This window comes from Manacus vitellinus, unplaced genomic scaffold (assembly GCF_001715985.3).
Source record: "Manacus vitellinus isolate BGI_N305 unplaced genomic scaffold, ASM171598v3 scaffold_25_pilon, whole genome shotgun sequence".
Taxonomy (NCBI): Eukaryota; Metazoa; Chordata; class Aves; order Passeriformes; family Pipridae; genus Manacus; species Manacus vitellinus.
Genome location: NW_021939882.1, coordinates 4,239,020 through 4,265,744, shown reverse-complemented (window position 1 = coordinate 4,265,744; position 26,725 = coordinate 4,239,020). Strand labels below are relative to the sequence as shown.

General features: G+C 42.6%; 1 protein-coding gene across 4 annotated transcripts in view; it reads left to right on the top strand.

The window, feature by feature from the left end:
• Positions 1 to 26,337, top strand: part of UBTD2 (ubiquitin domain containing 2) — a 51,408-nt gene extending 25,071 nt beyond the window's left edge. For 3 of the 4 annotated variants that reach the window (XM_018073638.2, XM_018073637.2, XM_018073636.2), the window contains exons 2-3: positions 1,852 to 2,088; positions 20,282 to 26,337. In XM_018073638.2, the coding sequence (XP_017929127.1) occupies positions 1,914 to 2,088; positions 20,282 to 20,679 (573 nt within the window). In that variant the 5' untranslated portion in view covers positions 1,852 to 1,913 and the 3' untranslated portion in view covers positions 20,680 to 26,337. Of the gene's footprint in view, positions 1 to 1,383; positions 1,463 to 1,851; positions 2,089 to 20,281 lie in introns of all 4 variants that reach the window. The other variant, XM_018073639.2, reaches the window with a different exon arrangement.
• The last annotated feature ends 388 nt before the right edge of the window (positions 26,338 to 26,725 follow it).

Sequence of the window (26,725 nt, the reverse complement as noted above, 5' to 3'; positions counted from 1 at the left end):
ATGATTCTGCTATGATTTTTTCTAATCCAGAGAAGGCTCATGCCTTTGCATAGTTGACAATGTCACCTTACCATCAGGAATTCTTTTTAAAATCCTATTTTCAGTGACTTACACCTCAGGTTCATAAGCGTGTCTGTCATTTTGAGTTACAAAGTAGATAATTCTATGGTCATATGGAGTCAGATTGTTTAAGGGTGTGTGGCTGAACCTCGTATGTGTAGGTTTTAGTCTCCTTAAAGCTTGTGTGAAGTTGGAATGTCTTGCTACAACACCAGGCACTGGTGGTCAACCCTGAGACCCAGTGCTTGGTGTTGAGGGCTATTCTGAGAACAGCTAAGTGCCTCTGTGCCAAAAAAAAAAAAAATCAAGGAAGGAGAGGCAATATTTGAATTAAATACTGTGTTTGCAAAATGTTACAGCCTAACTGAACTCAGTATTTCTGATATATTGACTTTTATGTCCCTCACCCCCCACACACTCTTGGCCATAAATATGATTTGTGGTTAACTGTAGAGATAGAGCCTACGTCTCGATTAAGGACTATGAAAAATATTTGGACATTACACTGTTCTTCCACTGAAAACCAGATAGAGTAAGATTGAGGACAGATATGAGGGGTTTTGTCAGCTATTGTCAGCTTTCTCCCAGAAAAATAAGAAGGTCTGGAGACAGGAAGTATTTCTTATTATCTCTAAGGATGTGCGTGGTATACAGAATACTAAATTTAAACCCTTGTTTGTCCTGGTGCTCTCCCATCCATGCAGACTATCCAGGAGCACCTGATCAGCAGCAGCTTTGCTCTGCAGGCTTTGATATCATGGCAGCTGTGGTGCCTTGTTCCTGTAAGAGATAATTTGGCCTTGGTAACGTGGATGTGGGATGACAGGCAGAATCTCTTCATCCTTCCCTGGCCTGATGGCAGCTGGGGTTCCTCTGCTCTCTTGGGACAGCAGTGGCTCTTCATGGAGAGCATCAAGTTGATTCTCCAGTATCCTCTTGCAGGGATACTTAATTGACTTCAGCCCTGTGCAGCTTTCCTGTGTTTCAGGAGCATTTAGTAACCATCACCCAGTTTCTGTGCCATGGAGGGGGCTGCTTGTTTTCAGCTGTAAACACCCTCAAATTTAGTTTTAACTGTTGAAGGACAATTCATTTCCTCTGGAGACGTTTATACTGTGTATCCAAGGCTTTGTGGTATTGAGCCGTGGTGAGAACTGTGTTTGTGGTTTGTCACTGCTCTCCTCCCCATACTGTCCTCAAAAGGGGGCTTGGGAATGGAGGAAGGGGATGGAAAAGGAAATGGAGTTTTAACTCTTGCAGGGAGAAATTATGCCCAGTGTGCACTGAAGTTTACTCTTTTCTTTTTCCTTTTCTTTTCAACAGAAGTTGAAATAATCCTTTACTCACTCACACAAATGAAAGAGAATGGTTTGGAACAGACTTGGCAGTGCTGGAATTTAAAGTGAGCAGAGGGTCTTAATCTACCAACTTTATACCTATGTGATTTTCTTAACTGGCTATTACATAAAAATAGCTGTAGGTAAAATGAAATAACAAATGCTTTTGTGTTTATTGTGAATGAGGTAACCACTTTTTAAAGCTTGATGGATTTCTGGATTTCCAGATGAAATCAGCAAGCAGGATGCAGCTCCTCCATTTTTCCAAGAGGTCAAACCAACTTTGAGTTTAGGGAAAGGGAGGTGATGCCTCGGTGGAGGTGGACAAAAAAGAGTTCGGATTGCCAGGAAGTAAACTTTAGCTCTGTAGAACCTGAACAGAACAACCAAAGGGCACTTCAGTAATTTCGTGCTGTTATTATTATTAATTTCCCTTCCTCTTTCTCCCCCGCAGTTGCTCTCGGTCGTAATCAGCCCTTGAAGAAAGAGAAGCCGAAATGGAAAAGCGATTACCCCATGACAGACGGACAGTTGCGCAGTAAGAGGGATGAGTTTTGGGACACAGCGCCAGCTTTCGAAGGCCGCAAGGAGATTTGGGATGCCCTCAAGGCTGCTGCACACGCTTTCGAGAGCAATGATCACGAACTGGCACAAGCAATCATTGATGGTGCAAACATAACACTACCACATGGTAGGTTTGGCTGACGTGGATGTGGCCTCTGAGAATGGTAACAGTAGGTTAAGACAAATTTTTTTTAACCTGACAATCGGTTGAGACGTGGACACAATAGCTTAAAATACTAATATTTTAGTATGTATGTCTTCCTATTCAGAGTTTCAAGGCAAAATCATATTAGTGTGTAAAAGGACCAAGAAAATCTGCCTTTCTGTATTTACTTCAGTTTGAGTGTATGATCTGGTGCATGCAATAATGCAGTTTGTGTCTGATCTTTACAGGCAGCACTTGGGACTTTCTCCAATCTTTTGGAACACCTGGATGCTCGAAGGCACAATTTTCTTACCTTTTTTTTCAGCTTCCCTTCGTAAGGAAATAGATTTTTTTTTTTTCCCACTCCTGATTTTATGGGTTTCTTTGGCATTTGAACTATTGGGGTTTTTTAAAGTTTCTGTTCTGAAGAGTATGAAAAGTTTTCCCAAAAACTTGGCAATCTGCTGTTAGATCTTGTGTGAGATAAACTGTAAGCACTTGTTTTGGGTGCTTTCCCCCTTTGCTCTATTGTTTGGAATTCTGGTGGGGTTTTTTTCAAGTTATATTCTGCCTCACTTCACCTATCTGAAATGAATCATAATTCCCTTTATTCTGAACAGAAATACAGTTCAAGTTCTCTGTTTAAAAAATAATAATAATAATTCAATGGATTTTTAGCTTTGGTAACGTAAAACAATCAGGATGAAATTAAAAACAAACAAAAAATCCACACACCCCCCAAGCCCCCACAGAAGGAACCCCCCTAAAAAAACACCAACCAAACAAACAAACAAAAAAAACCCAAAAAAATGAAACAAAAAAACCCCAAAACATAAAACCCCACCAGAAGCAATCCACACAAAAAAATTAGTCATCCACCACCCCATAACAGAACACACTAAATAGGAGCAGCATAAGTCCTGGTTAGGTTCTGCTTCATGTCCCAGAAGGGACATGGAGAGCCTTGCACCAAATAATGAACTTGTTCCTGACATTTATAAAAGACATTATTTATGTGCTGACTGGGGTCTCCTGGAAAAAGGGATGATTTGGAAGATCCAGGGATTTGCTTTCTGAGGTAACTAGTCTTTATGAGACTGACTACTCAGTGCCTTTTTATTTTCTTTTTGTTTTATTGATGGTGTTTAGGACCTCAGTTTCCTTAAAAGTCACAGTTGATGATGTATTTAGGTTGGAAGGGGTGTTTTTGGGGATCCCTCTGTCTTTTCCCATATTAAAGTGTGAAACATTACTGGTAGTTGTGGCACATTACTGGTAGCAATGTGTTGTTCTTCCCAGTCCTGTTGAACAGTCAGGATCTCTGAAACGTCACTGAGAGGTGGAAACTTCCAGTGCTGCAACATAACCTGGATTTTCCATAATTCCTGGGCGGTCTACTGTGGTCCTGCAGATCATTGCTTGTTTTCAAGGAGGTTTGTGTTTAACTGATACTGAAGGAGTTTTTGTCAGGGGGAGTTACACATATGGAAATGGTTTTAAAAAGGAATTTGTCAATTATTTCCAGAACTTGCCGATGCCGAGGAGATCTCAGGTCTCCTCCCTGACAGGCCTGACAGAGGTCTGTACATATCCCAGGCTCAAGCTATGGAAGAGAGAAAAATAATTTCTCTGCAATAGGCCAATGTGGTTTTCAAAAGAGGGTGAAAAAAGTCAAGTTGTCTCGTGTGGAACTGGTACTAGAAGACAACTTTGTTCCTGTGTTTTCTATAAGGGTTTCTTTCCTTGCACAAGTTCATAAAACGGATCAGAATCTGGAAATCCTAAATTGCCTATGAGGCTTCTTCATTTTCTGTATAAATAATGTATTTTAATAGCATATTATATTTATTCTGTGTCTAGAAAACATCAGAATATTCTCCTCCTAATTTGATAACGCTGCTGGATTTTTGTCCTTTTGAAACACCTACATTGCTGGAAATGTCCCAGGAGCAGCTGGGTGTTCAGGCAGCTTGTGAGCTGGAGGGAATTGTATAGATGAGAGGAGGGGGCTGAAAAAAGGGATAACTGAAGTTACTGATAATAAGTCACTGTTCAGATAAATGGAAATAATTAATATCTCAGACATTGCATATTTGCAGACCTAAGGTAGTCGCTGCATTGTTTTGTTTGGTTTGAGTTGGAAGGGACCTTGAAGTTCATCTAGTCCTACACCCCTGCCATGGACAGGGACACCTTGCACTGGACCAGGTTGCTCAAAGCTCCATCCAGCCTGGCCTTGGACATTTCCAAGGATGGGCATTTCTTCTCTTTGAGCAGCTTGAGAATGTATGATGGATGCTCTTCCCTGGAAATTACCCTTTTAATGTTATTGCATGTAATACTTAATGGGGAGGAAGTATATGAACTCTTAAATTTGGCTTTTCAGCAGTTTGCTTGGGGTCCTGCCTACTGCTGGCAGGCTGTAATCTGCTTCCTAAGGCCCATGTGCAGAATACTCAGAGCATTTCAGGAATAAGTCAGGAATCAAAGTTGTGTCAGAGACTCTGTTGGCCAATCCAGGCCTGGCTTGAGGCTGAATTCCAAACACAGAGAATATTTGAATTTTTATCCAGGATCTTGAGTTTACTAGTGATTTTTGTACCCACAAAATTGCATTAAGTGCTGTTTATTCAATTGTCTGCTTGTGACACTTGTCTTGAGCATCAGCTCTTTGCATAGTCCTCCATGCAATGTGACCTTTCCACTACAGAGAAAGCTACTTCTTTTAGAAATTCAAGTATTTCTTAGCCATCAAGCATTGTTAGTGCCACGTCTGAATAGCTTATGAATAAAAGTCTTCCATTTATGGGCTCAGTAAGGTCTTTTCTCAGCAAACTGAGCTTTTCTTGAGACAGGTAGAACAAGTAAATTGTCCTTGTTCTGAGTGACACCAACAACCTCTGTGGTTTTGTTTACAAAAAGCTCATTTTGTGCAAAGTTTGCAAAGAAGGGAAAATAGCTGTGAAGAAATCCAGCTTCAGTGTCTGCATTAGGATCCAGTCTGTGCCTACCCGACCTACCCCCATGGATTTATCCATGGAACTGCTGAGCAGTGCCCAGCATGGGGTGGTCTGTCCTTCCACCCTGCCCTGGGCTGTGTGGGGACCCAGAGCATGGCAGGGGACCACTGTCACTTTTGAAATTCATCTTTTATACCCTTTTTGTTTTTTGTAGCTCTTTACCTGACCAGGCAGGAAATACACATCCAGGTCAGGGTCTGTCTTCTGTACAAAAGTTAGGATGAAAGTTACAGCCTCAAGCTGTGCCAGGGGAGGTTCAGGTTGGAAATCAGGAAGAATTTCTTCATGGAAAGGGTTGTAAGGCATTGGAAGGGGCTGCCCAGAGAGGTGGTGGAGTCCCCATCCCTGGACGTGTTCAAGGAATGACTGGACATGGCACTCTGGGCTGGTTTACGAGGTGGGAATTGGTCACAGGTTGGACTTGATGATCTTGGAGGTTTTTTCCAGCCTAAATGATTATTTGAAAATCAAAATGCCTCCTGAAATAACACCTAAATGGCAGTGTGCAATTTTGTCTTCTGGTCCACTAGAAACCATGGTAGAAACTGCTCAGAAATTCCGGAGTGTCTCCTTGGAGCTTAGCACTGTTCCTTCAAATACAGGGCAAAGGGAAAATGTGATGCTTCAGTTGTGCAGGAAAACACTGTATTTCCTCAAAGAAAGCAACCATTTTAGGAAGATGATGTGTAGAAATCAAGTCAAGATTTTTTTATCCCTAAATAAATAATCTGATAACGTAACTCTGGCATTTGTGTGTGTAAAAGCTTGTATTGGAGATTGGAATCAAAGGACATCTTTCCTTTGATTTCTAAACTCTCCAAAGAATCTTGATTCCTAAGGAAAACCAGCATCAACTAAATTCCTTTAACTCTATTGGAAAAAAAAAAGAGAGATTTTTAACTAATTTGTTCTTCTCCCAAGGGATGAAAAATGATGCAATACCATGAGACTGTGGCGTTTCTTCTCATTTATTTTCTGTGTGTACAACAGAGGCTTAAAAAACCCAAACTAAACCCTACATCTACATTTTACTGTCCCTGCAGGGTAACATTGTTGTGTGTGTGCATTCAAGCCGTGTATTACTTACAAAATTAAACCTTGAGGGAAGTGGAGGAGTGAGAGGAGGGGGCTGAGGAGTGAGTAAGGACTGACAGATACAGATTTTGCAGATAGAGATTTGGGCTTAGCTGATGCTGCAAAAATAAAATTGCTTTTTTATTCCAGCATCCTATAGGAAAGGGAGGGGGAAACCACATCTCTTCTGAGACTGTGTTCAGTCAGATATCTCACTTGTCTAATCTGTGAAAGGAAGGCTCTAACCAGTGTAATTTTTCTAATGGATGCCTTTTGCTGTCTTCAGAGGTTAAAAATAGCATGTAAGAAGTATTAAATAAATAAATAAGCTTGTGGGATGGGCTTAGCACTTCTCATCTATCTTGGGTGACTCTGTGGGATGGATTTAAAAATAGAAATAACGTTATTGCCAATTTATACTTTTTTTTTCCTGATGTCTTAAAGTAGCACATTTTCCATATTTTATTAATGAGTCCATTTAAATTTAATGAAGAACAGTTCTACATACTTCTCAGCTATCAAACAGGAAATGTTGGAGTGTGTAGTATTTTATTATGATCTGCACCAAATGTTAGTGTTGAGCTGGACTTGTCCTGAGTGTAGTTAATATTAATTACAGTCTGTCTGGGATGCAGTTTTTAAAGTTCAGGATGGACATTTAATCTGCTGCAGCAGAGTTACCAGGATATTAGTTTTAGCTCCTTTAATGCTGTTTGAATGATAAAAGGAACATAGCTCCTGTGGCTCCCAGCAGGCTTTTACAGTGAGCAGCCTTGCAGGGCTGGTTCTTTGTGTACAGGCACAACTGTCACATCTACTGTGTGCAACACTTGAGATCATGAAAAGTGGGGATGTGAGTATTTAACTTAAATGCTGGGGAAAAGTAAGGGAAATTACTGAAATGCTCTTGCTGTGACTAGAGCATTTTCTTCCACTTTGGCTGCAATATTAAATAGATAAGCATAAAAAAAACTCCCAGACAAAAAAAAACCCTCAAAGCAACAGCAGCAGCGTGGGGAAAACATGGCATGCTTTGCCTCCCCAGTCCAGACACAAATTCCTAATTGCAGCAAAACTCTTTTCTCCCTATTGAATCAAACAGAATCCCAGAGTCATTTCGGTTGGAAAAGACCTCTGAGATCATCAAGTCCAACCTGTGCCCGACCACCACCTTGTCGATTGGACCAGAGCATGAGTGCCACATCCAGTCATTCCTTGAACACCTCCAAGCATGGTGACTCCACCACCTCCCTGGGCAACCCTTTCCAATGCCTCACCACCCTTTCCATGAAGAAATTCTTCCTGAGCTGTAACTATACATCATTCTGTGATATTTGCTGCCTTTGGGCCTAATGTTTCCCTGCACTAAAGAGCAGCTTTTAATGGCTGTGCCTGCAGTCCTGCATCTCTCCCTGCACCACTCCCCTTTGTGTGTGCTGGGCTTTCTGAGCCCGTTGTTGTTTAAAAGGCCATGTTACATCATGGACCTGCCATCCCTTAGGGCCCAACTGCATCTCAGTGTAGGATTCACCTGCTCCTGACTGATCTGGTTTGGATTCTGGGTGTTTTGAGCACTTTTCAGTATTAGTCAATAAATAAAGTTACCCTCTGCTATGTTGAAAACTTCATTTTTATTTTATGTTGATGAAAACTCCATTTATTGACTCCATTCATGTTATTTTATGCTGATGAAAAACTCAGCAAGAGCTGGCAGTGTGCACTCACAGCCCAGCAAGCCAGCCATTAGTATTTAAAATTGTACAGTAATTCAGAAATATCTACAACAAAATTATACAGTAGATTTCATGTATGTCTCCTGTAAAATAATTAGCTTCAGAACTGCAACTCTGTAATTTTTGCAGTGCTTTTTGTGTGATGGCAATATTGGACTTACCTGTTGTATTGATGAACCTGTGATTGAGAGAATCTGTACAGTGAATTTTGCTGTGGCATCTTTAGCATTTAAATTGAATCCCCTGTGAACTGCTGCCCCTTAAGCCACAAGGTCTTTGTGGTTTTTCTCTCTCTTGTGCCTGCAAACTACTGAATTCAATGCTTAGCCTTTGCTGGGGTTTAAGGCTGTAGGAATTGCTTTCTCAGTAGCTTATTTGTCTGAAGAGACTTTTTAATTGTCATTGAAAATTGTATTTTTTATGGATTACATTATCTACACACATGTGCAACGTTGGACAATGTGTTTTTCTGTGAGGATATAGAATACTCGGTCAGGTTTCTCTAAATGTCTCTTTAAAAGGGTAGTGAATGGTATTTTGGTGACTGTGGCTGTCTAATTTTAGATTTCAGCAGAGTTATGAAAGCTTTGGGAGGTCTGACTATCAAAGCGTGTCTGTCAATATGATCAGCAGTAGTACTGAGATGAGAATGCAGGCTCTAAAAGTTAAGGGAACTAAAATCTTTCTCTAGTGAATATCATAAAATTTACAGTTAAGCCTACTAGTTTGTTGCTTTTTGAGTTGGGTTGGGGATTTTTTTTTAACTGAACTGCTCAGGAGAAAGCAGTTATGAGTTGGAGGGAAGATTTTTCTGTTTTGTTTTTACTTCAGTTAAAAAAATAACAAAAGTAAGGGATTAAAACCCAAATTGCTGGTGTGTTGCAGGGAAACAGACTAGCTGCTGCTGGCACTGAAGATGTGTGTACATTAGGAGAGGGCTTGTATTTTGTTTTTTCTTCTACACATCAGTGTCTATTTTTAAGAGTTGTTGACGTCAAGTTCCCTCCGTAGGTTTAGCTTTACTGAAGTGATTAGTGTGAATACATTGAGTCAAGCTTTCAGAAGACTGCACCCAGCCTGTTTTAAGATTTTCCTGCCACCATGAGTGCACAGCACCAATGGATACTCTGGAAGAGGGTTACCTGCCCAGGTGAGAGCTGCAGTCCCAGTTTTGGTGGTGCGTGCTTCAAGTTTTCGCCACTCTGGTGTTTTCAGTCTCATCATCTTGTTACTCTGAAGCACAGACACAGCACGAGGCTGTGACAAGGGTGAAAAGCAATGCTGCCATCCAACTGCTGGATGGGCTTCTGCTCTGGGCTCCTGCCAAGCAGTGGGGGAGACCAACTCATCTTCAAAATCCATTTCGTGGAGCAGCTTTGCGCACACTCCTGCTGCCCTCTCTGTCCTCAGAAAGTACCTCCTGCTGCTGAGAAATCTCTGAAATGCTCTGGCTGTTTCACTTCTGCTCAGGCACAGTAATTGCTTTTTCATTAGAAGATTTCATCTAAATTAGGGATCTTCAACCAGTGGCCTCCAGGCTGTGTGCTCCCTGCTTGGACAGCGAATTAAACCTGCTCCATCCCGCTTCCCGGTGGCTGCTTGGAGGCACTCAGCAGGGTGGCAGCTCCTCCTCTGCTGCTGTCTCCTGCCTTGGTGATTCTCAGCATTTTCTGTGTCTGTCATTGAGCCGCCACACCTGGAAAAATGACTTATTGCTCTTAGGAAACGCTGTTGGGAAATGTCGTGTTGGTTCTAGTGAAGGACGTGTTACCCTGCTGGGCTTCACTGGATTCCTTCTAACCTTGAAACCAGTCTATTTTCTCAACCTCTTCAGTCCAGAGCTACAATTAAGATGATGCTTTCCGTCATTTCTGCTGTGATTAATATTTTTAAAATAGATGCACAACATCCTATCTGAGGGATGCTGAATTTCCATGTTTTCTTCAAATGGAGTGTCGAATCAAAGCATCAGGATGTAAAGCAATTGTGGCTGGATGAAATATTTATATATCTAAGTGCAGGTTAGGAACTATCAACCCTTCAAAAAAAACCCACTTATGGCTACATCCTACAGTTGTTTTCCTTAAATATCTTTAACTTCTGCTCTTGGTTTTTGAAAGATATTTTGAGAAGCTTTGTCAACATAATTGCTTGGGCTCTTCTCAAGTCTCTTACTCTGTAGCACTTGCCCATCTATTTCCTGTCTTTGGTTTCAGTTTGCCTTTTCTGATGTGGGGAGGACAACTGTGCAACACTGTTTTCAGAACTGCTTTTTTTTTTTAACCATTAATGTGTGACCGGGAAATTGCAGGTAACGCCCTTAAGAGGAAAAAATACCACAAAAGCACAACAAAACAAAAGCAACAAACCAAAACTTCCTGTACATAATGACTCACAATAAACCTGGACTCATGAAAAAAGAACATCTCAAATTCTTCATATAAGAAGCTGCTTGTTGATTTGTGTGTTGCAGATGTTCTAGACAGGAGTATGTCTGGTTTAAGTGAATAATAGTCCTCTGGTATCTGATAGTGGTCAGGACAAGATGTCTAGTTTATTAGATATTTTCCCAGGAGTGGACATTTAGTCCATCATTGGCTGCTTACAGCAGAGGAACTGGGTATCTGCCTTATCTGCCTTGCTGTCTGCTAGTAAAATGAGAAAAAGAAAGATGAAATGTTCAAAATTTATTCCTCACTGAAAATTCCAGTGTAAGCCCGTGAGAGCCCCCTCGGTGCTGCCTTCTGTGTGAAAAAGTGATCTGCAGGGGGGGTTTTCCTTGCTTCTGTAATTGACCATGTTTTGTGCTAAACTTGGTTTTCCTGAAGGAACTGGTGTCCTCCAGAGTGTCTTAGTTTGGTAAATGAGGGGCTTAGCCAGAACTTGGGTGTCTCGCTTGCTCCTTGCCCATCCTGCTCCTCCTCCTCCATGATCTCCAGCTTATAGTGGCTGTGACACTTGTCATCTTTTACTGTTTCAGCTTCAGGTATTTTAATAATAGGAAGATGGAAACTTTTCTCCAAGACCAAGGCAAAATGGTTATTATGGTCTGAGTCACAGAAGGCTTCTCCCTTTAGCCTGGCAAACTTTTAGAGGCAGGTAAAGGGAAATCCTGCCTGGGGTGTGTCACAGACAGCATGGGCAGTACTCACTGGAGGTATTTTAGTACTTTTAAATCTCTCACAGCGTCCTTCTATAAATACCTTAAAATGGTAACTTCAGGTCATTACTGGGCTTCAGAAAGCATGTTACAGGCAGATTGACCTCTGGAAAAATACTGATTTCTAAGAAGTTTTGTTTTTTCCTGAGTTAGTTTGGACCTGGAGCTGGAGTTGCTTTTTGCTGACAGACATCGCTGAGAAGCCCAGTGGGCTTTGCTTTTTTGCTGATACAGGTCTGAGCTCAGTCCAGAGTAAGCAGTGTTTGGTTTGTAGTGTTACTGCAAAGAAAACTTGCAACAAAATGAACTGTGTGTTTCCATACGTGTTTTGACTACCAGTCATTATACAGAAATAATGAAATCTCGGCGGTGCCTTTAATGGTTCCCGGGTGATCAAGTAAGATCTTTACAGAAGGTCATAGCTGCGGCAAGGCCTTGAATTTTTAACCTTTTCAGGCTCTCACCATCTGTGCAGATCCCCAAAGCCTCTGCTCTGTGCACATTCAGGGCATGATACAGCACTGACTAACATGCAGTCTTCTACCTTTATGCTTAATCAATACTTTTCTTCTCTTTTTTATTATAAATAAGGTCACTCTGAAGGAACAGCACCTTGTAGGTGAGCAGCACACTGAATGGCATAAAGCAGTGCTGCAGCCTTCTGTTGCTTCAAATCTTCCCTGTAGCCTCCTTTAATCCTCTCCACCCCCACAGCTTTAAACAGCCTTGTGTTGTAGTTTTATTTTAGAATGTGGGTACTAATGTGGGATTGTGTCAGTTTGCTTGACCTCCCTGGAGCCTTTAACATTTTTGCTGGTTATCCTTGGAGACTGAGCATGCAAATGAATGACTTCCACACTCATTAGCAGGTCTTTGAATGGCAGCACAGGGATACAGGCAAGTTTGGGAGCAGAAAGAACAAAACAGTACAGGGCAAACCTTTGTCTAGGTCATTCTGTGCTTTTCTATCCCTTGTTGCACATAGGTAGGTTGTGGGGAAAATTGTTTAGTCTTAGACAGTAGTTTTCCACATCTTGTTCTCATTTCAAACTGGTGTGAGGCCTCTCTACTCTCCATAAAAGCCAACATTTGCTTTCATGCTCAATCTAAGGGTTGTCTCTGCTGCTCTGCTAGCTGCAGCTATAATAAGTGTTATCTCACACCAAATTTCCATTCATAGCCACTTTGAGCTCAGATTAAATTGTCTCAGATACCATTTTGCTGCCCAGAGTGGGCACTGTGCTGAGCAGGGGATTGTTTGAAGGTTGAGCACACTGCCCACGGTCATGCAAGGGAGGTGGAGCAGCTCGAGTTGCTGTGGTCACGAGTTCCTAATTGAACATCCCTGCATTGGATGGTCTTAGCATGGTCAGACTGTGCCTTCTCTCTACACAACTACCTGAAAAGAGGTTGTAGCCAGGTCAGGGCTCTTTTTGCAGGCAACCAGCGACAAGACAAGAGGAAACAGCCTCAAGGTGTGCCAGAGGAGGTTCAGATTGGACATCAGGAGGAATTTTTCACAGAAGGAGTTGTCAGGCATTGGAAGAGGCTGCCTGGTGAGGTGGTGGAGTCACTGTCCCTGGAGGTGTTCAAGCAACAACTGGACGTGGCACTTTGTAGACCTGCAAAGAGAGAAAAAACTGCACAAGTCTGTGGTTGGCAAGAAAAAGGAATATCTCTCAGTTGTATAAACCACTTTTGTTAACTTCCCATTTGGTTTTTTATTTTAACCATGTTAGTCATATGTTTGGGATGCTGAGTGCTAGGTGTTCACTCTGGGTTTATGGGAACAACAGACTACTTAAAAATTCAATGGTAACAAAGGCATTAACAACTTCTGAGTTCAGCTTCTGTGCAGCCTCACACTGAACAGGTAACCTGGTGACTTTAATCACTGTGATACGATACAAGCTCAGGTGATTATGATACTCTGCTTTTTCTTTTTCCTTCAAATCCCCTCACCCTCTTTAAGAAGATAGATAATGGAGAACAGCATATAAATGAGAAGGGCATACACAGAAGCTCTTTCACCAACCAGATTTTTTAAAAAATTTTTATCTAAGAAGCTTGTCTAGACAGGCATCTATTTTAATGACATGCAAAGGGTGCATAGTAGATGAATACTTCATTAGTAAAATGAGTTGTCATCCTTGAACCTTGATGTAATATTTCTTGGAAGCTGTTACCTTCATGCAATATTAGATCCAAGTTTTAGAGGGATATAGAAGTGGCAGTACATATGGTATTGCTAACATGACAACTGCTAGGCATTAATACATAATTGACTTTATCAAACCTCATTTGGATAAGGAAGGACTCACCAATGGATCCATCTGTTCTAGATTTAGTATTGTGACAAAAGCCTGTGAGGAAAGGGATGGGGAAACTTACTGTAAGGGATGCCATGACTGGATGACATTCCAAACCCACTTGGATGTGTTCCTGTGTAACCTGCTCTAGGTGACCCTGCCTTGGCAGGGGGGTTGGACTGGATGATCTCCAGAGGTCCTTTCCAACCCCAGCTATTCTGTGATTCTCTGATTACTGCAAAAGCCATCTTGGTAGGGTGGTTGAGGTTGGAAGGGACCTCAGAAGTCTGTGTAGTACAACCCTCTGCTGTAAGTGTGTTTCAGGTTATTCCCTTGCAGATTCTTTTCAGGCAGCTGAATGTGCATTATTTTATCAGGGATCTTAGATCCCAGGTGAGTTTTCTAAAGAACATCCAAGCATGGAGGTGAGCACAAGCAGTGCAATAGCTGATGGAACCAGCTATGAGGTAGTTCTCCTGGCAGAGAACAGGATGAGGGGATTACAAAGGCAGTAGCAGAGTCTCTTTATTTTCTTCCGCTTTCCGTTGTTGTAATGCACCAAGCACAATTCCCATCTATCTTGTGCCAGTTGCCACAAGCAGGAGTGAGCTGGTCCCTGCTCACCAAGCAGCCCCTGAAGCACTGGGATCTCCTGCTGGCTCTGGGAGTTGTTCTCCATTGTGGAATTGAGCCAGACCGATAATGTTCCCATAATGGAAGAGCTGTTTTTCAGTGCGTTTGAAATGAGAATTATTAAATGCTTAATACTCATTATCTCCAAACCTCATTCTTTAGGAAGCTGGAATAAGTTCTTTATTATAAAGGGAGGGTGAAGATGAGAGCAGGGCTGTGTTGTGTAAGCAGTTGTGCTGGGGCTTAGGAGACAGGCTTGTACCTTTGTCTGGTAGCTTTATGGTAGTTTAAATTTGCATAACCCATGGAAATTCAGCATGGAAGAAACATGGGAGGGGGCTTATATGTGTGGTTAATTATCAAGTGCTTCATCCACACGATTAATTATTACAGCTGCTTTATTGTCCTCTGTATGTGGTGCAAGGCACAGGCTTGCACGAGTATTCCCACGCGGTGCCCTCTGGAGAACAGGAGAGCCACAGTTGGTAACTGCAGCATTGAGCTGTCCGGGTCGTTATTAAGTCAGAAAAAGCTTTTTTCTCTTAACTCCTCCCACTTTGTGATGGCTGTAGGTGAGCTGGAGCAAACCACGGCATGTTTGCACTTGTTTGTCTCAACCCTGTTCATGTTCTGCTCAAAGTCACCCTTCACCGCTCTCGCGTGCTGTTGACGTCAGTACATGTTTTATTTTTTTTCTTATAAGATCTTGTGTTTCTCAGCTGTGACCAGGAACCAGCTACTAATAAAGATGAAGAGATAGTTCAGCTTTTCTGGCTCAGCCATTGCTCTCTAGGAACAGCTGTACTGTAAGACCCAGAAGAAACCCCCTTGTTTTCATCATGGATTTCAGGCAATACTGATCTATATTGGGTTCAAATCAATAGTCTACAGGTGAAAGCTCTACTATTGCCAATTTATTCAGCAATCCAGGCTCAGCTTGGGTTTGGAATGGAGTTTTTCAGTAAGAAAAACAAATGAACCAGCTGTTCCTTGGGCAAATGTGTTATATACAGACACTCAGGCTCCTTAAATTAGCTTAGTCTCATTGCAATGCTACATTTTGTTTTGTGTTGTGTTGTTGTAATTTCTCTTCCTGCAGCAAGTCTGTCTGGGGGAAGGGAAGAAGAGATGAAAATCTGCTCAGTTTTTAAGTTTTTTGTGTGTTTCCGAACAATCCTCCTCGAAACTGCTCTAAAGCTTAAAGAAATAGAAGGCACCTCATAAACAGAAAGCTGCTTTTTCTGAAGAGAATGGTGTGCAGCTTTAAGGAAATGCCAAAATGCCGTTAAAACCCGTTAAAACTTTTTATGTTTTCAGACAGGTGTGGTCATATATGCCTGACCTAATAACTCCTGCAGAAGTTTATCTTCATATCATTTAAGTCTCTTAAATTTCTTGTCCTTCTATGTGCAGAAGGACACTTAAGTCCAAACTCTGAACTGCTTAGGGGTGGAAGCAGTATTTCCTAGTCCTTTTTTAGTGTTTCCCCTTACCAATCCTGTGAAATATCTCCATCCTGATAATCTTAGTAAAAAAAAAAGTTTTTGTTACCTGCAAGGCAATTAATTTCAAAATGTTCCAATTCCTTCTGCTTGATCATCACATCTGCTTATTTCTTCCCCCTGAAATTCTCAAGCTGTCTCCTACCTGGATAACAACCAACAAGAAGCTCTGCCTTGCAACTCCTTCTAGAATTCCTCACTCTCAAAGTGAGGTATTACTTTTGAAATATTAAAATAATCCCATCTGCTGTGGCTTAGCATTGTATCTTCTTTTCTGTCTGACTTGAATTGAGCTTATAAAGTTAAATTCCCCAACTATGTAGCAGCATCAATACCAAATGACTCTAGAATCATAGAATCAAAGAATATCCTGAGTGGAAGGGATGCATAGGGATCATCAGTGTCCAACTCCTGGCCCTGCACAGGACACCCCAACAATCCCACCCTGTCCCTGAGAGCGTTGTCCAAATGCTCCTTGAGCTCTGTCAGGTTTGGGGCCATGATCACTGCCCTGGGGAGCCTGTTCAGTGCCTGACCACTGTCTGGGAGAAGAACCTTTTCCTCATATCTGATTATTTCCTGATATCTAGAGCCTGTTTGACACTGTAAGTCTTTAGCTGGGAAATTTTCAGAGTAATGAATCAGTCAGTGAGACCCTCAAAGCACTCTCTAGGTCATGTCCTATGGCACCTTAATTCTGAATGGTAGAAAGTTGGAACCAATTAGGATTTGAGTGGTTGGATTGGTTTATTGGTTGGTTCTGTCACTGGCTTTTCTCAAAGGCAGTTCTTTCTGTTGCAACAGTGTTGTTTGGTATGCAAGTTTATTAAAGTCATATTCACATCTAGAGGAACATTTAAATACACGAAGATTACTCAAGTATATCAAGTATTGATAAGCTTAGATTATGCCTCAATATTGTAAGATCTTTCTATAGCATCCTGATCTTTCAAGTCCAGTACAGAATCCTCACCTAGACCTGCTGCCTGCCACCCATCCTCCCTGCTGCTTTCCTCCTGGAATCTGCTCCTTTTGCATGCTTTCTTTGTATGATCCAGCAGTGAAAATTCTAAGGACCAACTCACCCTCCAAGCTTTGGCATCTGAACTCTGGTTGCCTGATGCAGCACCTGTCTGCAGGGTCTGGGGAAGGAGAGGAAAGTGGTCTAAGTGGGGCTGAGGGATGGAGTCCTCCACAGCTCTGAGCACAGGAGGGAGGGAGGGCACAGGGTTGAACTGTGACACCTCTGCATTGCTCTCTCCTTCTCTGGTTCAAGGGAGACTGCATCCTTCCTGTGCTGGAAGTGCCTGGTGAGGACCCTGGTTGCCTAAGTAACAGGAAAACCTAGAAAAATTTTTTTTCCTCTTCTTTATTTTCTCATAAAAGCTTGACATTCTTTTAGTGCTACTTTCTGCTAAATAACTGGCGTGGTCCAAGCTGATGTATCTTGAAAGAAGGATCAGAAACATGATTTTCAGTTTTAACAGCAAAATTACAGAGGCTTTTGTAGTTGGGATGTTTAATTTCCTGGGTGCTTTGCTCTGTGTAGGGGACGCTGCAACGAATGCCTCTGTGAAGAGCTGCCATCTGGCTGGTGAGATAGGCCTTGCCATGGTGGCTGTGGGTAATTCAACCACTTTCTCTCTTCCTCTCTGATAACTTGCATTTGCCTTCATTGCTTAAAATAGCCCCACACTCACCACACCCACTGTTAACACGTTCAGCCATCATTTCACTGTTGAGACCTCACCAGCGTGACACCCCTTCATGTGCTGCTGTTTGAGTTTGTCACTGTTCACGACATCTTGAAGATTGTGGCAGAGTCTGATGCTCTTCAAAGATCACTTGACAGAAAGCCTCATAATGCCCAGCAGGAATGAACTGGCTCCATATCTCCAGGTGAAAGGTCTGGGGGGTCAGTCCTATGAGGAGTGGCTGAGAGAGCTGGGGGGGCTCAGCCTGGAGAAAAGGAGGCTCAGGGAGGACCTAATCACTCTCTCCAGCTCCCTGACAGGAGGTGGAGCCAGATGAGGGTCGAGCTCTGCTCCCAGGGAACAAGGGATAGGACAAGAGGAAAAGGCCTCAAGCTGTGCCAGGGGAGGTTAAGATTGGGTGTTAGGAAGAATTTCTTCATGGAAAGGGTTGTCAGGCATTGGAAGCAGCTGCCCAGGGAGGTGGTGGAGTCTCCATCCCTGGAGGTGTTCAAGGAATGACTGGATGTGGTACTTTGTAGACCTGGGAGATCTTGGAGGTCTTTTCCAATCTGAGTGATTCTGTGATTCTTTAGAGGCGAGGACCAACACATCCTCATCTCCTTGGAGCTCTGGCCTGGCCTTCAGTAGGTGTGGAGTGCTCTTAAGGAGGGGATATTGTTGTAAAGTCTCTTCTGCTCACAGTAGTTGTCTTCTGCACTTTAATCAATGTATCTGGTCTTGAAAGCCATTGAGTGGTAGGTAGTAGGACTTGAGAGTCTTAGGGACATTTTTACCAGTATGAGTGGATGAATGGGATTACTGATAAGGTTTATGGTAACCTGTTCTTACATTAACAGTTTGTTATAAACTGTTTCTCAGTCTGGGATGGGACTGTGGGATTTTATTGGCAAGAGGTTTCCTCTACTGTGTCTTTTTTCATTTAAATACAGACCTCCAAGTTAGCTGCTGTTTTAGAGGACTTGTTTTAATATTGCTTATCTGATTATGATTAAGCAATCCAGTGTTTATAGCATATGCTTTGACCTTGATGTTAGTTCAGCTGGGCAACGATATAGATGATGAAGAAATTCCTTAGCAAGCTCACCCCGTGATATTTAAAATTAACTCTTTGATATGCTATTCTAAAGTAGGAGCATTGTTTTTAAGATATATGGCTTTTAAAGAAAGGTGCTGCTGGCTAATTGAAAGGCTGTTGAAGTTTCAGTTTTCGCTTTTTTTTGAGCAGCAAACTACATGTACTTGTTTCTATGTCCAGAATTTAGTACTGTGACATTTAGCAAACAGATGAGGCATACAAAATGAAATGAACATTGTAAAACAAAACTGAAGTGTGGGAACTTCAGGCTTTAGTCTGTAAATGGCAAAGAACTGTGAAAGGAATGGATCCAGTATAGTTTTCACAAAAACTGGTTTGCTCTGAGATTCATAAATGATACAAGAGTATAATGAGTTGGTATAACTATATTTTTCTGGACCTCCTTTTTTGTTTTGCTCTCTCACTAAATCTTAGGTCATAGATGCCTTGTGCTGCCTGTACAAACAGAAAAGCCACAAACAGTAGATGCACCTAAAACATTGGTCTTTTAGCCAAAGAGTTCCACTGTCTATTTTCATCAACACAAATTATCCTTAAAAAAAAAAAACCGGGACTTCTGTCTAAAAGATTTCCAACTGAAGATGCTGCCATTGCAGTGGGCTGAGTGACACAGTACATCCTCCAGTTATAAATTTATACTGTAGTAATTTTGCTGATCAAACAGCAAAGTTTAAGGCAACTCACTGTCGGCATGAAAAAACCTCCAACAAAATAAAACCCCTACATTTCTAACAAGGAGCAGTTGGCTGTTGTGTGCAGAACTGCCAAGTCAAAGAGGTTTTTTAATATTCTGTAGCTCAAGGACTTGGCTCCTCTTCAAACATTTCCAGCTCCAAAAGGACGGGTAATGTGGCAAGTGACTGTGCCCCCTCTAGGGGCAAAAATGTGGAAATTTTTTATAGCAGGTAGATTCGGAACAGTTTGCTTGGAGTGTGAATAGGTGGGGTTTTTAGCCAGAGTGAGAAGGGATTTCTGCTGTGTGCAGCTTCCTCAACATCTCTGTTTCCTGGATCACTGTGTGCAGCAGGGCTCTGTTTTTGACCTTCTCTTACTCTTAAAATGGTATGAAAAATATGCTGCTGCTTTTCCAGGGTAGTACTTGAAATATATTTTATAAAGTCATACTGTGAAAAACTCAGCTTGTACTTGATACTTCAGTGTGTGTTATAATCCTTGAGCTGTGCTGTGCCCTCTACCATTTCAGGGAGGAGGAATTCCAGATGCAGCCTTGAACACAAACACTCAGATTATCCCAAGGAACCTCTCGGGAGTCTAGGGAAATAAAAATCACTACTAAAACTTCAGGGCTTTGAATATGGGAGTTACAGATGCTTTGCAAATATAAAGTACGTGCTGAGTGTCGTCGCTTTGGTGGTGACTCCGAACGGAGCCACGGGGTTGTCTGACTTGGGTGGTCGTGTTTGTTTATTCTGGCAGTGCTCACTAAAACATGAGTCCTGTATGAAAGCGTTTCAGCAGTTTTCGGATGTTTGAGAAGTTATGAAATCTTCCTTTCACAGTGGTCTTTTGCCTTTTCACAGCTCAGGTTCAGCGTCATGTAATTCGTCCAAGTGGCATTTTCTGGGTGCATGTGTGTTCTGAACCTCAGGCTGTGCTGCTGGAGAAAGATTCCTCTTTTAAATGGCACATGGGAGTACAACATCATCCCTTATCTCTGCTTTTGAAGTTTATCCTGGTTTATCTGGAGGGAGGGATGTGTTTGGTTTTTAGGGGATGCTTTTAACTCAGCCTCAAGTTTCCATATGAGAACAAGTGAAGTGTTGAAGATTTTTGTATCAGTCCTTTAAAGCCTGAATTCAGTCTTCATCGCTTGGGTGGTTTAACAGCAGGGTAAATGCTTCCCAGCATGACCACTTCAGTGTTAAATGTGACATGCATTCATACTCATTTTAATCCCTCTTCTCTCCTAAAGGTGCTCTTACAGAGTGTTACGATGAACTGGGCAACCGGTACCAGCTTCCCGTCTACTGCCTTGCCCCACCTATCAACATGATAGAGGAGAAGGGCGACCTGGAGACTCTGGATATTCCTGATCCCCCACCCAATTCAGGGCACGAATGCCAGCTTCGTTTGCGCCTTTCCACAGGCAAAGACCTCAAACTCATGGTCCGCAGCATGGACACAGTGTACCACATGAAGAGGCGGCTGCACGCCGTGGAGGGAGTGGAGCCAGGCAGCCAGCGCTGGTTCTTCTCGGGCAGGCCCCTGGCAGACAAAATGAAACTGGAGGAGCTGAAAATCCCAAAGGACTACGTGGTGCAAGTCATTGTGAGCCAGCCCTTAGCAAATCCCACCCCGGTGGAAAACTGAATTCTGCTTGTTTATTGATTCTTCTTTCCTCCGTCTCTGTCATGGGGTTTGTTTTCACTGCCCTCTCTTCTTTTGGTTTGTCCTGCTAATGGATTGGTTCCAGGAAATGACCAGCAAAAATTCCATCTGTGATGGAGATCTGCAAAAACATAAAAATGTAAACTGGCCTCTGGGGTTTGCCTGATCTCATATTTAACACAACAGCAACCAGAACGGGGCAAGGGCAAAGGAAGGAAGGGGAAGGCAGAGGGAAAAGAGGGAGGGAATAGATTGTTGTTCACTTAATACAAATATGTAATGATCCTGAAAACTGTCGGTGGTGTCCTGATCCATGAGGCCAGAGCAACAGAGAGCACTTTTATTTAAAAAACAAACAACCTTAAAAACTAATCAATGTATCCAATTTCATATCAGCACCACATACAGTTCATGCAAGAATCGCAGCTGCTCTGGGTCGGTCCCACACTGCCCGTTCACGAGGATCCTTTCAGGTGCGACCGAACTCGTGTGCTCCGATGAGGCCCCACCGAGGCACAGCCAGCCCTGGGCATGGAGCTGGGCTGGGGGCTCTGTCTCTGTCCCGTGCCGGCCGCTCCTGGTGATGCTCAGACCAAGCAATTGTACATTCCAAGATGGCAACGCAGTCCTGTGCCATTGCTGGCTCCCGAGCCGGGAACGCAGCCCGCCGGAGCCTGAGGCAATAACTTAGTTCATGTAAACTCTCACGTACTGTACTGTAAACTCACCTGCTACAAGACTGACTTAGCCTCAAGTTTCCTGGCTGGTGGGCACCTGAGTGTGTGCCTGCTGAGTTTCTGTCACTCAGATCATGAAAAGAGACTTTGATGAGGTGAGCTGAGGTGAGCGATGCTGATCTGCCCCTGAGTGACGGGTGCATCGCCTTCGTCCAACAGCACTGGTGTAATGGGTCCAGGTTAAACTGCAATTACACCCAGATGCAAAGGATTGTAGCTTCCCGTGCTTTCCTAGAGGGCACAAAGCACGGAAGATGGTGAGGAGGACACAATAGCACACAGTTTTCAGCTTTTGGTGTGTCATTGGAAGCAGGAGCCAGTCTTTTAGCTGTGGTGACTCTCCAGCCAGGACAGCTGGAGTTGTCCTCACCAGCACGCACTTGTGGCCCGGAGTGTGGCCGTGGTGCTTCACAGCCAGTGCTTTCCCTTCAGAGTGTAAGAGGGGCCTTTCAGCAAATGACAAATCCTTTTGTAGTCTCAAAAATCTGAATCAGAGCATATGGAGATGGGGGGACCAAGTAGCTTGTTCCCTCAGTTGGAGATGCTCTGTGTTGCCGTGGCAGCTCTGCACCCCTGCCTGGCAATGCCTTTGGTTGAGATCAATTCCCTGTTCCTTTTAAACATGATTTCTAGTTTGCTTGGGTTTTAAGCCATCATTGAAACGAGTTCACTTCTTCCAAAGTCAAACATGCTATTTGTGTGTGAATAGCATGTTTTTATTGGTTTCTGTCTTCCCTCTCTGAATTAATGGTGTAAAGCTACAGTTGTCACGGCTCTTTCTCATCTGCTGGTGAAACTGGTGGGTTACCTTGAAAGATTTTAAACCTGTTACTTTTGCTCCTTCATTAGTTCCATAAAAGTCAGTTTCTTGAACTCAGAGGGAGTTATTTCACCACAAGCATGAGCACAGAGCCAGGACAATCAGAGGTCACTTGTACAACAGCACAAGTCTTTCCCAGCAGGTGGAAGCAGAATTTACATCAGTGGTGGGAAACAGATCCACAATTTATATGCACTTCCCACCCTACCCCACAGAACTACAGCTTTCTTTTTGGTTCTTGTGTTGTATCAAGCCTGTGTTTTTCTGACAGCTCCTTTAGCCTCACTTGGGTATGGGATGCCTGAAGTGCAGTGGCAGAGCTGTGTAAAGGAAAATAAGTTCCCTGTTCTCATAAACACCAAAGTGACTTGCTTTTCTTTCTTCTTTTTTTTTTTCTTTTTAAAGATAAGAATGAAGCTGATAAATACTAATCTATAACAAGTTTTCTATTGTGGAGTTTTTTTAAGACAAATATGATTTACTGTACTGGGGTTTTGCAGCCAAATCTTTTGCATTCCAGTGGGGGAAAAATATTTGATACATAAACAAGTCAAAAATCTCTTGGATTTTCTCTGGGCAAAGGATGGTTTGATGCCAGGAAGATACTACTGGTCTCATAAGGCACAACTTACATATCTATATAAGTGGTCTTCACAATGTCATTTCCCTGCAGTCCCTTCTGGAAGGGGGGAAATCGTGATAGATTAAGGAAGAGCAAACCAGGGTGACAATTCTGGAACTGTGAACACTAAAACCATGACTTTTTAATTTTTTTAGGATACCTTTTGTTGAATTTTTTCTTTTTCTATTATTATTCAGGCCGTTGTCACCAGGTACTGTTTTTGAGAGGACAGCGTGCAGGGGCTGGGAGAGCTCCTTCTTTCCCTCTCCCCCTCTTAGTTGGAAAAGGTTCAGTTTTATTACACTGTTATAGATGGTCATGTTTTATATTAATTGCTTTTATGGCAGGGAGAAAGGTGATGATGTGTAGGCCATGTCATGAGTGGGTTTTGAATAGAACAGAGACTTGGTTCTTGAAAATACTCTTTCCTCTAACAGCCTCCCCCCCTCCTTAATTACATATCAAAAACTGAAAGAGTTCAATGGTAAAATGCTTTTAGAGGTGACAGTGAAGACTTTGAACCTCTCTGTATAAAATTACAGAGGTACTAAGCACATACCCTGCAGAAACAAAATTTTACAAGATTTGTGTTGGGAAATAATTTTAAATTTCAAAATACATATTAAAAAGTATCAGTAATGAAGGTGTACAGGCATATGACAGACATGTCCCACTATAGAACCAGAGAACAGTTGTTTCTGTCTCTGAAATGCCTTGTCTTTGCCCTACAAGGTGGGCTTTGGTGCAAGTACCAGTGCAGGGGAATGGGCTGGGGCTCCTGTGGGATGAGTTTCAGGGGCAGAAGGGGTCTCCCCATGGGCCTGAGGTAGGGAGTTCAGGCTTGTTTGAGTGCAGGGCAGAGTGGAGGCACAGCTCAAGAGAGACTAACCAGGTATTCAACCACTGGCAGCCCCGGTGGGGGCTGGTGGCTGCTCAGGGGAGGATGGATAACAGCACACTGGTGTGTGCATCCCTGTTTTGCAGCAGGAGGATGTTGGCAGCATGGCCTGGGTTGTGTTTTGGAACTTGGTGGGTTGCCCCACACCCTCAGGTGTCTTGGGTATAAGTGAAACAATGCAACAAGTTTTTTAATGCACACCACCAATGCCAAATACAGGCAACTGAGAAGTAATAGGTTTGGGGGTTTTTTTATTCACTAGACCCATCAGCCCTTTGTGCCATTCCTGATTAGCTCTGGCTGTGAACTGATGCCAGTAGATAACCTTTTTTACAGTGTTAGTGACAGGTCTGTTTGACATAATTCAGATTTTTATACTCTTTATTGTTGCTTCTGCCTGACACAGAAGTAATGACCTAATGAAAGTCCGTGCTCCTAAACAGCTTGAAGGGCAGAGAGGCATGAACATGGATAGTCTGACAGGGCCAGGGAGCTCCAGAAGAGCTGCAGGTGTTGCAGGTACATTGCTTGGTGCATTGCAGAAGGATGCTCAGGGTCTTCTACAACCAAGTGTCAGCTGCTCCTTCTAGAGCATCCAGCTCCCAAAATGTCATTGACTGCCTTGGCTCTTTGTGCATGACAGTTTATTGGTGTCTTCTGCAGAAAACACAGCCTGGAATATATAGTTTTCTGAAAGCCTTTGCTTCTCTGGAGCTGGGAAATATTTTGGAAAATGAAATAGCATGTGTTGGCAGTGTAATGTTTCATTTGTTAATAAACACCCCAATGGTAAAAGTAGGGGTAACAACAACAAAAAACCTCACCCCAGGAGCAACCAAACAAAACCCAGCTCCTCTTTGCCTTCCACACAAAGTCCCTAAGTTGTTTTGGGGAGGAGAGGAAAGAAGGATTCATTGGAGCAACAGGGCAACCCATGGCACTGTGCATAACCTTTGGTGAAGAAGATGGTCAATTGATAAAATATTGCTGTAGTGTGATGTGCTTCTGCATATATATCCATTGCTAGTAAATAATGTAAAATCTTCTTTAAAAGTATTTAAAAAAAATACTCTTTCTTACAATGGTGGGATGCTTTTACCCATGGAATTTTGAAAGCATTTTCGCTGTGTAGGTGTTGACGAAGTGAATGCTGAACGTTTTTCCATGTCTGTGATGCTTCAGAAGCGCAAGTGTTTCTGACTCTTTATCTATATTTTACAAACTTTTCTATGTTACTGTACATACATCCAGGACCCTGCACCTTATGCAGAGAATGTTTACATAAAAGAAAAAAAAATTTTTTTTTTTGGCTTTTTCCCTGCGCTGCTCAAATCCTGTTACTTTGAAATGAAAGTAGTCTCTGTTAGAAAAAGGGGCTTTTTTTTTCCTTTGCCCTTCACCACTTCCCCCGTAAGCAACTCCCTCCTGGATGGTGGCTGGAAGCTCTGGGACATCTTGTGCTCTCCTGCAGTGGGACGTAGAGGTGTTTCAGAAAGGTGTTTTGGAAAATGTGCTTTGGGTGGGGGATGAGCTTCATACTCTCTGCAACTTCCTTGGAAAACAGCGAAAAATGTGCTTCAAACCCACTAGGTGTTGGTGGTCTGCCTTGCAAATTCACTGGGAAGCCTTGGATTCAACTTCCCAGCGTCTGCACTTCTGTTTTCTCCCCAAGATGATGAATGTCCTGCTGTTCTATCTGCAGCTACAAACGCTTCTGTTGGTTAATGACTGTATATATAAGTCTGCCTGGTTAAAGACTTCCCTTTCCATGAAGTGTTTTTGATTGCTCTGCTCTACAAATGACTCTCCTCTTCCATATTTCATCCACGTAGATATTCCGTAGCCGTGTGTGTGTTGCTCTTGTCCGTAGGAGATGGAGATGGAGCTCTCCTTCCAAAGGGAGATACATGCCACTGAGCCTACACAAGTCAGGCAGCTGGAAGATGAGATGTTTTAACCAGCAGACTTCTTACCATGGACTTTGAGACTTTTAACAAATACATCTGCTGGACTCTCCATGAAAAAGTGCATTCTTGCCCTCCGAGCAGGACCACGTGTTGGGTATATATCCAGTAGAACTGTATATTTTACAGAGGAAGACCATTCAATCAGAGCCATGGGGCAAATAGAGAACTTAAAATCCTGACTCCTGCCTTAAAACCTTTAGTTCATCTTGAGCTCCAGAAATTCTGCACCTGCTCATTCCCAAGTCCTTTTTTTTTTCTTTAGGAAATTGGAATCCAGTCAAAGGCTGGAGACAATTTAAGGCAATTGAAAACAAAATAAATTTGAGCTGATGGCTTCATTAAAATAACTAACTGGTCTTGGATTAAAAACCCTACTTGTGCCTCTGAAGTCCAGGGAATGTTTCAAAAGTGGAGGTGGATTTGAGCAATGATGGAAAGGACTGCGTTAGCTGGCCGTGTGTGACACTTGCTTTCATATGCTCTGAGCAAGAGACTTCGGTTTGTGTCCTCTCTGCCTCATGGGAATGGCTTTCAAAGATGGCTGGTACCATCAAATTTGTACTTCTTGAATAAATACCTTCATTTTTATGGTAAAACTCTTTGTATGCAGTTTGATTGTGCGTGCCGTGTGACAAACATTCCTATTCCACAGGATATGGTGCTAGACTTGGTATTGACACAGGAAACACACAGCCCCAGCCCACAGGGGAACAGGGATGAGGGTATTCCAGTGACATGACTGTTTCTTCCTCTGTAAATTTATGAAGACTTTTAGAATCAAATCTACCACTTGTGTAAAATAGGCTTTTTAACTTTTTTTCCTTCCTTGGCTTCTGTGGTCAATGAAGAATTCTAGACCAATGTAAACCTACTATGAACATAGGTAACTTCTAAACTGCATTATGTATTTTATGTTGTGCCTCTGGTACTTGGCTGACACATCACAGTCTTCAGACTGATAAATTATGTGATTTTTTTTTATCC